The sequence below is a fragment of the Echinops telfairi genome, unplaced genomic scaffold (genome assembly GCF_000313985.2).
Source record: "Echinops telfairi isolate 266 unplaced genomic scaffold, ASM31398v2 ScPeMD7_7473;HRSCAF=8511, whole genome shotgun sequence".
NCBI classification, from domain to species: Eukaryota; Metazoa; Chordata; class Mammalia; order Afrosoricida; family Tenrecidae; genus Echinops; species Echinops telfairi.
In genome coordinates this window covers 1,316,884-1,330,298 of record NW_022111377.1, presented here as the reverse complement: position 1 = coordinate 1,330,298, position 13,415 = coordinate 1,316,884, and the positions used below count along the sequence as shown (strand labels likewise).

Below are 13,415 nucleotides of genomic sequence, written 5' to 3'. Positions count from 1 at the left end.
AAAAAGAGAAAAAAACCCTATCAAAATCAAAGGCAAGATACTATATTATCTAATGGCTTTCAACAAGAAATAGATTTAATAAAGATGTACTCATGAATATGAGAAATTTCTTCCTGACATACAGAGTCTACAATTAGGAGGAAAATAGAGAAGGCTTGGGACCATATCGATAATAATTGCTATCATCTTTTAAAGTTTCATTTGTAAATGCTGGCCTATTTTTCCCACTCTTACATTCTAAATAAAAACAGGCTTCGCACAGGAAGCCTAGCCCTTTAATGCCCTTTGATTTATATAGGACAAACCACAAGTGTTCTCTTTACTGCTACCAAACTAGGTGTCAAAAATATTTACTCATGCATACTACACAGATTACCAAAAAATTTGGAAATAAGGCTAACACAATTTGAAAGCAAATAAAGTTAGTGAAATACACAGTAAATAAATTAACACTTTGCTTACACCAATGGGAATCTGAAAAGTGAAAACAAAGTAGATGACTTGGGGCAAAGTTCAAAGACCAAGAAAAATCAGTTAGCCTTTAGGGGATGAGCAGTAGGAAAAATTAATATTTATACAGTTGTACCTTTAAGAATTATACTCAAATAAGTAACAATAATTATAAGCTCCAAAAGAGTATTTTCCATTGGAGAAAGAAATCTATTAATAGGCCAGATTTAATAATATGGTAAAGAATAGCTTTAGAGGGAAAATCGAACGCCGTGAAGAAAAGATTTTCAGATATGCAATACTGTAAACTTATACAATTAATATCATATGTGAGGGCAAAGATGCTCTAATGAAAAATATTAGTCTGTGTTGAAAATACGTTACTTTGAAATGACAACAATAAGCATGGTAGGAGTTATCAAAAACCAAACCAGATTGATATGGTTACCTCGTGTCACACCTGTTTCTAAGGACAAAGCTAGTTGTCTCCTACAATCCCAAGTGGGAGATATTCAAGAGATAACTCTTCTCCAAGAAGAATTGTAGGAGGATACTGAGAAAGTGCATAGGTAATTGTCTACTAACAGTTTCTCTAGTCCTTAGAAAGACCGAAGGATTAAAGAGAGAAAATACAAAAGAGAGAGAAAACTGCCAGTGAATAAGGTCTGAAATTCTGTAGGACAGGTACCAATTTCTAGTAGGTACTCCCACCTTCTGTAATTTCTAGCCTGCCCTTTTTTTCTTAAGAAATAATGCCTGTTGAAAACACACAATGTATAATAGCTAAGAAGAACTTGAATGGAAAACTTCATATATCGAAAAACAAAACAAAAACCCATCTCCACTGAGTTGATTCTGACTCATGATAATTCCATGTGTTAGAAACACATTGAGTTTTCTTGGCTATAATTTTGGTGTAATGGCTAAGAACTTGCCTGCTAACTACAGGGTAGTGAATTACTTAACATGGCTCTTCTAACCACAGTCTTTCTGTTTCATAGCAGCCTCACAGGACAGAGTACAACTATCTTCGTGGGTTTCTAAGACCAACTCTTTACAGGAGTAGAAAGCCTAATCTTTCTCTCACAGAGTGGATGGTGATTTCAAACTGATGTCCAATACATAACCCACTGCATCACCAAGGCTCCTTACAAGGTTTTATAAAATGGCACAAATACTTGAGATACTAACTTCAAGAAGTTATAAGTAATCCAATATCAAAACTTCCTTTGAAAGTGGCCTTGAAGAGCTATCACTGTGAGGCAAAATGGCTTGACAGCAGTGAATGAGTGAACAATAGATTTTTTTTTCTTCTTCTTTGGCTTTGTTTTTATTTATTTTAAAAAATCATTTTATTGGAGGCTCATATAGCTCTTATCACAATCTATCCATCCATCCATCCATCCATCCATCCATCCATCCATCCATCCATCCATCATGTCAAGCACATTTGTACATATGTTGCCATCATCATTTTCAAAACATTTTCTTTACTTGAGCCTTTGGTATCAGCTCGTTTTTTAAAAAATCATTTTATTGGGGGCTCATACAATTCCCATTACAATCCATACATCCATCCATTGTGTCAACCACATGTGTACATTTGTTGCCATCATCATTCTCAAAACACTTGCCTTCCACCTGAGCCCTTAATATCGGCTGCTCATTTCCCCCCTCCCTCCCTACTCCCCCCTCCCTTGAACGACGTCTTTTTAACTCCCACTAAATGACTTTTTCCTATTGAGGAAAATGGTGATAGAATTATGACTCAATTGTGAGTGACTGTTGATAGGGTTATTTGTGACTATAAAAACTTGGAATCCAACATGAGGATTGGTCAATTTTGCCACCCCACTTGATATAAAAATTCAGAAGCAGGAAAGGGGAACTATTACTACTAACCTTCAGAAGGAAGACCTAAGAGTAGACCGTGTACTTTGGATCCTGAAAGCCCTGCACAGTGAACCTCCTCAGTCAAGGGGCAGAGAGTGTCAGAGGAATGGCAGCAAGAGCAGATGTATGAGCTAGAGCACAAGACAAGACAAAGCTGTGGGCTTTCCAGCCCACAGAGCTGGTAAAGCTACCTGCTGCCCGGGAAGAAAACTCGCTTGTCGAGTCAGGGGCCTACAACCATTCAATTTCAGAAGATTGGTTTGCTGACTCACAGAGCTAGATTTAAGTGCCTTTGGCTGAGGCTTATGGCAGGGTGAAGTGCCTTTTGGGCATTTACCTGCAGCACTACAAGAGCTTGGTAACACTACCTGAGCAGAGCAGAGCAGAGGCCAAGGCGTCATATCGTTAAGCAGCCAAAACCAAGAGGGCAGTGTGCCTGTGGGCATAGCCAAAAAGAAACTGTCTTGACTAGAAGAACTGGGACCTGAGCATTCCTGATTTTGAATTGTATCCTGTTACCTTCTCTAATAAACTTCAAAACTGTAAGTGTGGTCTGTGAGTTCTGTGATGTGAAAGGGATAGTTGGTGTGCGAACTGGTAAAAAGGCTGGAGGGTGAAGGCGTGTCTAAATCTACTTCATAGGAATTGGTCCGGGGCTGATGCTAGTGGTGATTCTTATCCTTCCCTCCTGTGAAGTCAAAAGAGGTCAGACATTTCCCCCTTGATCTTTTTTACACTCTCCAAAGGTAAGGAGTTGGCACCCAAAAGCCATTCTGTGGGAAAAAGGTGTTAGATCTATTTTCATAGAGCATATATAGCTTTAGAAACACTATGGGCCAGTTTTACTCTGTCACCGAGAGCTGCTATGAGTCAGAATTGAATCAGTGGCAAAGGGTTTGTCTTTACAGAAGCATATGTCTCAAGGATACTCCTATGTGGGTTCAAATCGGCAACATTTAGGGACCTTCCGAATTTACATTAGCAAACAAAACATCTAAAATGTAAAGAGAGGCTAAGAGAATTGTAGTTTTCTATCACTATCACCTGCTTCAAAGTCCTTTATGACTGGTTTCCTCCAATTTGGGATTATTTAATAAAATTTCTTAGTAGACGCACAGATTTCATCTAGCACTGTAACACAGCCCTCAACAACAAAAGTAGAAAGCTTACAAATGTAAACTCAAATTGCTAACATTGCAAAGCAAATTCTAGAAACAATCTGCCAAGTATCACTTTCATTTTCTCACTGTAATTAACTGCTTACCTAGTTTTATTAAGAATTCTTGTTCCAGGTCGTGCACCTGTCTGACGGATTCTTCCAGAGAATTACAAAGTTTGATCTTCGGTCTTAGCAGTTCTAGTGTATCGCTGATCATGTAATCTATGTCGATAGGAAACGGATGGTCTTTCGTCCAAACCTCCAAACTTTTCTTCCACCAAACATAACGCTGATAACAAATGAAAATTATTAAGCTATTGCAAAGAAATTTACAATATTTATAAAATAATCTGTATTGTGATGCAACCTAATTAAAATACAACTAAAGAATTATAGAAGACCTCTAGCATATTTCTATTTGGTCAAAAGCAATGTTCCTATTATTCCTGGTTTCTATTCTAATTATTTTCCTCAATTTATAGTTTCTGAATCATTTGTTGACTCAAGGTATTTTTTTAAATTGTAACTATTACAGAGTCCTTTTTTTAAAGACAGGCAAGGAAAAATGAAACATAAAGTTAAAGATAAAAATTTCAGGTAGTCTGAAATAATGCAGCAACTCCTCCTTCACCCCAAACTGTTGCCAACATGACTTTCCTCCATCCACAAACAGGGTTTAAATAATTTTACAAAACAAAATGAGATTAAAGCGATTTAAAAAAAAAAATCATTGTCAGCAAGTCGACAATTCTGACTTATAGTGAGCCTACAGGACAGGGTAGAACTGCCCCTATGAGTTTTCCAAGACTTAAAAAGTAGAAAGCCTCATCTTTCGTCCATGGAAAGGCTGGTGATTTCAAACTGATGACCTTGCAGTTAGCAAGCACTACATACCATTTAACGCATAACTACTATACTACCAGGACTTCCTTAGTTCTAATAAAATAGCATTTTCTCTATGCCATTTCCTGTGATTTTAAAAAGGTCAGTTAAAGAATCTGAAGATAGGGTTTTTGAAATATATAAATATCATTAACCAATAAGCATTTATTGATCATCTACTGTGTATATGGCTCTGTGACATATTTTCCCTACTTTCATTTTGTACTTGCTCAAAATCATAAGTCTGCAATAACTGGAAGCAGACCCCAAGAATGTACTCATATGGAAACAGGTAATTTCTGATGTCTTAATGCTTCCTGTCCAGCTTGTTCTTGGTCCTCACTATGCAAAATATGAGCTGCACTCATATTAGAGATATAGAATCTTAGACTCCAGCACAGACCAACTAATCTTAAACAGAAGCCTAACAATATCCACTTTAATGCAATATGTACGCATTAATGTTTAGAAGCACTGTTCCTAGTAATCTTTTCTATCTGATATTCTAAGTTCTAGGCAAAATACACCAACTTTCCCCCTACACTTCATTCTTTCAACTCCTGTTCTCAACATATTATCTCTGCTACACTTCCATCTTTTAATCAATTTGGAAAATGTATCTTTCTCTTTTTTAATACTGGATATTTCTGAGTGTCTTATCTCTGTCTGGGATGTCTGAGTGAATCCAAATAAGAAATCTCTTCTAAAAGGGATTCTACGTTGGAAGTGGAGAACAATAGCTGTCAGGTTGTAGCTAGACTGTGGTTTTCAATATAGGTACTCTCCAATGTAAAAACAGTCTTTAGTAAGGAATCCGACCCTCAAGTCTCTAAACCAGTGGTTCTCAACCTTCCTACTGCCGCAACCCTTTAATACAGTTCCTCATGTTGTGGTGACCCCCAACCATAAAATTGTTTACGTTGCGACTTCATAACTGTCATTTTGCTACTGTTAGGAATCATCATGTAAATATCTGATATGCAGAATGTATTTACATTGTTACAAATTGAACATAATTAACACATAGTGATCCATCACAAAAACAATGACAAATAAATGAAATTTTGTCTTGAAGCATGGTGTAGCATGGTACTCGTATGTGGGCGTATCAGCATGTGGGCGGACCCACCTGGAGACGGTAGAGGAGCGGTGCCTCAGTTCCTAAGACCATGGGAAATAGGTGTTTTCCGATGGTCTTAGGCAACCCCTGTGAAAGGGTCGTTTGATACCCAAAGGCGTAGTGACCAACAGGTTGAGAACCATTGCTCTAAACTGTCCTCCCCATGTTTTTTGCTCATTAGCTCAGAAAATATGGGAGTAGGATATAATGGTGGCAGGAGAACACTAACAAACTGTTCTTTCTAAGTGTATTTCGCCTCAGCTATTGTGAGGATGAATTTTGGATGCCTCGAGCTGTATAACTTTACACTTATTTTCTTCATCAATGGGTAAATGACAACAATACTGACAATAGTGATCATATAGACTTGGACAGTATTATTGGCACTTTACTTCAGCAGCATTACTTAACAAATCGGGCTGTGAGCTGTCACCCTAATTGCCACTGAAAATATTTTGGAACCCAACCTAGTACTTGGGTTTCAAACACCAACATAAGTTAGTTTTTAAAACACAAATTTTATGGAAGATATCTCTATTGTAAAAGGTCAGGCACAAGAATAGATAAGGTGGCTAAATTTGAATTCAATTTATACTGTACTTGTTCTAATTTGTAAGTTTACATCATAAACAGAAATATGTAAGATATGGAAAGATTAACCCATTAATTTAACTACAAATCAGTATACTAGTAGTAATTTATAATCTATTATACCAAATTCAGAAACTGTTGTCAAAATAATTCCTAAGGCAAATGACCATTAACAATAATAAAAGTTACAATGCAATTAGGATGTTTACACAACATTTTAGAACCCACAAATATTTTTAAATACCTAAGGTGCCATGCCAGGCATGGAAAATAAATTATGAACATCTTATATGAAAATTAATACAATAATTTTTATAATAATATTTATGTTATTAAGAACAGTATAAAATTATTTCTCTAACATTTTTATAAAACATAAATGATGCATTACATGATCTCAAAATGTATATATTTGGCTCTTATATAGAAATACCTGAAAATATACAAGGAAGCAATCGAGTTTTCGTTTACTGGAACCTCTATCAAAGTACTGGCCGCAGGTATCCAAAATAGTGCATACTAGTCTAATTCTGAAGAGATGTTCAGGTGGATCCAATGAACTTGGAGAACCATCAGGGTTAACACCAAATGACGTAAAAGAATAAAGAGTTCTAAAAATAACAGCCGATTCAACCATTCTGTAATTATAAAGCTCCCCTAAGAACTTGGCACTGCTGATCCGTCTCTGGTTGAATTTAGGCTGATTAACCTAAAAAACAAAAACAAATAATCAGATTTTAAATAATGTGTAGGATAAAAGCAGGTAAAAGTCCCCTCAGTAATATTACAAAATCAATACTGAAAGTACAATGAATAAGGAGAAAAAAATGTCCTTCTTTCCTAAGACCATGATCACTTCTGATTATGTGATCTCTCACTATAGGAAATAGCTATCCTTAAAATGTTTTAATAAAAAAGAAGACTAAGTTTTAAAATTTAGTATTGCTATTGTTAAATGGATAGTTTCTAAAACAATTAAAACACAGTCTCTCCTTCCTGGCCTCCTCTAACCTATTTTCCCTGTCATCCTATACTTTAGGAATAAATAATTCCAAGTTTTGCTATTAGAGGGAAATGCTTACAAATAAGTCTTATATAATAATTAGCAAGTTTTTCTACTTTAATAAATGTCTAGATGCTTATAACCTGAATGCCAAAACCGATAAGCTTGAAAAAGAGACAAAAATATACTAGTATTAGCCCAAGCTATGAAATCTGATACAACAGGGATTTTAACAAATCTTAATTCAATAGATATAATAAATTGTACTACATTTTATAAGTACATGCATTTTTCAATAAAATTAGGTAACAGTTATTTAAAATTTTCCAAACAACTCAAGCTGGGGGCTTGGGTCCCCAAAGTCCTTTTTACCTCCATTCCTAATCGAATATCTTCTAAAACACCGTCCACTACATGAATTCCAACATCCTCTTGGTAGAGTACTAGTCCTGCTAAGAGGTTGGCTACACAATGAATACTATTATATTTCACATTCCAGATGTTTATCATACAACAAATAACATAGTCTTTCACTTCTTGGTCCTGCCAGGGCAACTTGCGCATCTGCCTCAAAACCTAAAAGGAGGAAATTTTAAGTTATTAAGAGAAGCACAGAGTAAGCTTATATGACAAATAATTCAGATGTTTTATTGTGGAGTCACAGAACTGGGAAAGACTTCAGAGAGCTTCAACCAGCCTCTTCACTTTACAGACATGAGAATTACGATTCTTTCAGTTAAGTGGTGACAATATTTATTTACATATTGCCAAAGTCTTTCCATACTGTCCCCAAATTGTCTTTAGTTTCCTAGCCTTCAATAAAACTAACAGTATACAGGTAGTCCCTGAATTACGGGGTATTAAAATTACAAGGAACTGCATTTAACTCATCCATTTTTGGTTTATTTTTAAGTGTATATTATTGCCGTTGGTATATCTTCCTGGGAGGAAGTTACAAGAAAACGAAGGCAGGGAGTATAGGAAAAACTGGTGAACTATTGGGCATGCTCCAAGTACATGAGCAGGATAACTTGATGTAAGATAATGGTGGGGAAATGGTCCATGTGACAAGAACACCGAATTTAGAACTTGGTGTCAACGATATGGAAAAGTTCAAAGATCATGAAGTCGAATTGAAAGATTAGGAAGTAATGGATTTTAAAAGGGAAAGAAACAGTTAAGAAAGAGAGGTTATCAAAAAATATTAGTGAAAAAATTTACTGGAATGTTTCTAAAATATTTAAGGGGCATTAGTTGCTTGAAACATCGATTGTTTTGCTAAACTATCCACTGCCATCAAATCAGTTTGGACTCATGGTGACTATAGAGGGTTTCTAAGGCAGTAAATCTCTATGGTAGCAGGTGGTTCATCTTCTAGATGGGCAGGTTTGGGACACAATGAGGTATCACTTGGAAAATAGGAAGAATAAGGGAAAAGGACCATGTGGCCAACTCTCACTAGTTTTCTGACTAGGCACATCATCCCCATTCCCAAGGATCATCCATATGATCCAAGTGGAGCTAATACTGCCACGGACAAATTGCCTATGACTTCCAACTCTTCTGCATTAGCCGTGGACATCTTTGTGATGTGTGTTTTTTATGTATCTAAGTATAGAAGGACACTGAAACAGAAAGCCCCTCACAGTAGCTGTAACAACAGGTTCAAACACAGAAATAATTCAGAGGATGGCACAGAGCCAGGCAGTATTTGTTCTGTTGTACACAGGAATGCTGTGTATCATAGCACTTAAACAACATGTATTTAAAAATCTGTAATTTTATATGTAATGCTTTCGACGCCCAAAGGCAAATAAAGATCAGATTTATAAAACATAGCAATAAAAGAAATAATTAAAATTTTTAAAGAAAAGGGGAAGGGTATATTTGACTTATATCAGAACTGACTTAGAAAAGAATCATTGAAATAAAACTCAGTCCTTAAGTCAAGACTGCCTATAAATTTATATACTCAAGTCACTGGGAAAAATGCCCTAGATTGTTGTGTTGTTTCGTTTTTATTTTAAATTATGTTCTCTTGGGTCCACCATTCATGGTAAATAAGCTCACTTTTTCTTTAATAACAATTTCCAACAAATCAGTAAGACCAATGATGTTCATTAGTAGATCACTGAAAATAGAGGACATTATCTCAAGACCAATACTGCACAACATTCTCAGTTTCCTTACCTGTAAAAGGACTCTACATAGCCTTTACATAGATATGTGAAATTCAGAGAAAATGACCGGCCCATTATAAGTGTCCCAAAAAAGTAACTGCTAATTCCAAAATTATTCCCAATGAGGTAATCAGCAGAATTCTCTAATAAAAATCTTTCCACTTTTATTCTGGAAGAAAGTGGGTACGATAGGAAGACTGCCAACTATTGCTTTAATCTCTGCCTTCTATATCTACAATCCATCATCTTTTTAATACCAATAGATATTATCATTTTAATTTCATTGGAAATATCTTCTCAACTGCTCCACACATTTAACCAAGTCTCAAACAGCTTTCAAATTCCTTACTGTTTTAAACTAATGTCTCTGGTTTTCAGAAACATGGTTTCCATTTTCAAAGCCACACTATCAATCCTCTTCACTCTCCTCCCTCCCCATGGCTAGCTCATGTTTTTTATCCTCCCATAAGTCTCCTTTTCCAGAAATGAATTTGCTTTTTCTCCCCCTAACCCATGAACTCCCCCAAAGTTGTTATACATTGTATTATTTTCACACTGTAGAGTTAACCAAGAAATATTGTCTTGGTGAAGACATTTTCCTTAAAAGTTTCTAACAAGGTAGCCAAAATAATTTAAGATAATAGGATAATCAACCTTAACCTTTTCTGGAAATTAGCCCATGTTGAGATTCTAAAGAAGGTTACAAAAAAAAAAAAATCCACGGAAATTAAAATTATGAAATTTCAAAGGGTTCATGGATCTCCTAATGCCACTCAAAGTTTACATCTCATAGACTGAGAGATCTACTTAAGGGAAAATTCATTATAAAACACCAAAAATAAACAGAACTAAGATATTAATATAAGGGGGATTTCAAAAAATTTAAGAACATATCCATTAGCTTTTTCTTTTTTTTTCCTTTTTGAAGTCTTTGTATATACAGACAATTTTTTTATTTAGAAACATTAACATTTTAATTAGAATAAGAAGTTATCATAAAAGTAAAATCTGTATCTCAAACATTATATATTATCATATAAATTCTTACTTAGAATGACTTATATAATGGAGCCTGGGATATAAACCAACCTCTCTTTACTGTTGGAATTTTTATAGCCCCATTTTGATTTCTCTATCTATAAAATGCTACCTAATATAAGAAATTTACTTATCTGTACATTGTAGGTCATTAAAAGGAGGGGCCTAGTGGCAGAGTGGTTATACACACATTGGGTTGTAATCTGAAAAGTCAGTAGCTCAAAACCACCAGCTTCCCTGAGGGAGAAAGACAGGGTTTTATACTCCCTTGAAGCGTTAGTCTGGAAACTAATGGAAGGAGTTTTACTGTATTCTATAGGGTCACTAAGAGACATCCTTGTCTCAATGGCAGTGAGTTTGTGTTTTCTCTCTATGAAAACTAATGTATCACCCTGATATAAAACTATCAGAAAATGCATGGACTAGAAGGTAAGCGCTTACTGATTTTAATGCTACTGCAATTAAGCTGACAAAGTATTTATTTGTTCGAATATTAAGTTTTGCATTACCACAAGTCAAACAATTACTATATGATTTCATTAAGAGTTACCTTCTCAGTAGTAACCTTAGAGAGATCCTTGTATAAAAGCTTCCGAACATATTCCTGCAGAGGAGGACGTTTCTTTTTCACGGTTTTCTCAGCCAGAGGTGGGTTGCAATAGTAATAGGCATTCTCCACCATTGTGACATATCTTGCATCAAGATGCATTGCTTGTTTTTTCCTCATCATTTGTTCCTAAAATTAAAGACTCAAATTAACCAAGACATTTCAATTCAGATTCCTTTATTCCAAATAAATTTCTTTTCTCAGTGATAAATGGTTGTAGGCTAGAAAAGGCAAAGAAATCATTAGGTATATCTAAGAGTGTGTAAGCACACCAAGTATGTTCCACCAACAATCATCTTCTTTTTAGAATATTAAGCCTTATTCAATAAAATACTTAAGACAACTTTACTACAACTATAACTTATAACTCTGTTAAACTGAACTGTACAGAAAGCAAAACTTGCATATGAGTGACCACAATTAAGGAAGGAGAATATAAAAACCCTTAAACCACTATCCTGAGATCTTAATGCTTTAAACCAAAAAGAGTTCCTAAAGTCTTCTTAAACCAATCGATAGTCTAGCTTGACTAGTAAAAAGTCTGCCTTGAGCACTGTACTCTTTAAGGACTACCTCAATGGGATCAAATGGATAACAGCAACTTGAAAGATAAGAACTTTACAGTGCAGTGACATGCTTTCAATTTTGAAAAATCACTCTCTGTATATAAATGTAAGCTTAATTGTGCCCGGCTATCAAAAGATATAGTGTCTGGGGTCTTAAAGGCTTAAAGGTAAACAACAGGCCATCTAGCTCAGAAGCAACAAAGCCCACATGGAAGAAGCACACCAGTACGTGTGATCACGAGGTGTCAAAGGGATCAGGTATCAGGCATCAAAGAACAAAAAATCGTATTATTGTGAATGAGGGAGAGTTCAGATTGGGGACCCAAGACCCATCTGTAGGCAACTGGACATTCCCTTACACCAGGGTAGCGGGAGGAGACGAGCCAGTCAGGGTACAGTGTAGCAACGATGAAACACAACTTTCCTCTAGTTCCTAAATGCTTCCACCCCCCAGCACTATCATGATCCCAATCCTACCTTACAAATCTGGCTAGACCAGAGGATGTACACTTGTACAGATAGGAACTGGAAACACAGGGAATCCAGGACAGATGATCCCTTTACGTCCAGTGCTGAGAGTGGAGATACCAGGAGGGTGTAAGGAGGGTGGGAACTGATGACAAGGATCTACATATAACTTCCTCCCTGGGGGATGGACAACAGAAAGGTGGGTGAAGGGAGACATCGGACAGTGTAAGATATGACAAAATAATAATTTATAAATTATCAAGGGTTCATGAGGGAGGGGGAGAGGGGAGGGAGATGGAAAAATGAGTTGATGCCAAGGGCTTAAGTAGAGAGCAAATGTTTTGAGAATGTTGAAAGCAACGAATGTACAAATGTGCTTGACACAATTGAGGTATGTATGGATTGTGATAAGAGTTGTATGAGCCCCCAATAAAAAATAAATAAAATGTAAGCTAAAAAATGGGAGATATTATCTTTTTCAATGCTGAATACCTAACTAGCACTTAAAACAGTGCCTGAACTAGCACACAGGAGGTGCAATTAGTACACAACAGCATACATGAATGAAAGAACCAGCGAACTTTTAAAACCACTCGAGTTTCCCCAGGACTAGGTTGCAATCCACATAAACCTATCAAATACTAAAATTTTTGCTACCTATAAACTTAATTATTTCATAACTGTTTTTCTTGTCTACTAGTACTTCTAAACTACTTATAGATGCTTAACTTACCATTTGTAAATATATAACATAGTTTTTATTCAGATTAAAAAGCCCTAGTGCTACCATGGGTTAGGCATTGGGCAGCTAAATGCAAGGTCCACGGTTCAAACACACCAGCTGCTCCACAGAGGAAAGATGAGGCTGTCTTTTCCCATAAAGATTTACAGTATTTTCTAAAGTGGACGATACCACCCCTGAGGTGGGGGTGGGGGTGGGCTGAAACAATGGAGAAGAGGCTACAAAAAGCAGAAACCTACACTTTACCCCTGGAATTAGAGTAAAAAAAAATTTAATTGCCAGGGGACACTGAATAATTTTTTCCCCCACTCTCAAAGGCAATGGATTTGGTTTTAATCTACGTTATTTACTTGGACCGCTTGCAAATAGAATCCCCAATCAAGTCCGATGGAGAGACACACATCAAACTAATTTTAACTTAGCAGAGAACAAATTTCAATGCAAACGGGAGATGATTTGTATGTGCTTCCAAAACAATAAACTATGCACTCTGGATTATCCCAGAAGCATAAATATACTTCCAATCATGTTCCCATCTGTTCCTCACCCTTTCTTCCCTGCTCTCTGTGACTGCCCCTACCTCATGTCAAAATGCTGGCGATTGGGGCACTTCAATCTTCCTCACCCTTACATCTCACCACCAAGTCTCAACCGTTTTACCTCCTAAATTTTTTCATACTAAGCATGTCAGGAGGAACCTGTGAATTGTCTTCAAA

General features: G+C 36.2%; 1 protein-coding gene across 1 annotated transcript in view; it reads right to left on the bottom strand.

The window, feature by feature from the left end:
- The window catches only part of UPF2 (UPF2 regulator of nonsense mediated mRNA decay), a 102,072-nt gene that overhangs the window by 27,358 nt on the left and 61,299 nt on the right, over window positions 1–13,415 (bottom strand). The window contains exons 11-14 of the mRNA XM_004712631.3: window positions 10,867–11,052; window positions 7,471–7,674; window positions 6,529–6,804; window positions 3,591–3,791 (exon numbers count right to left, since the gene is read on the bottom strand). Coding sequence (XP_004712688.2) covers window positions 3,591–3,791; window positions 6,529–6,804; window positions 7,471–7,674; window positions 10,867–11,052 — 867 coding nt within the window. The remainder of the gene's footprint in view (window positions 1–3,590; window positions 3,792–6,528; window positions 6,805–7,470; window positions 7,675–10,866; window positions 11,053–13,415) is intronic.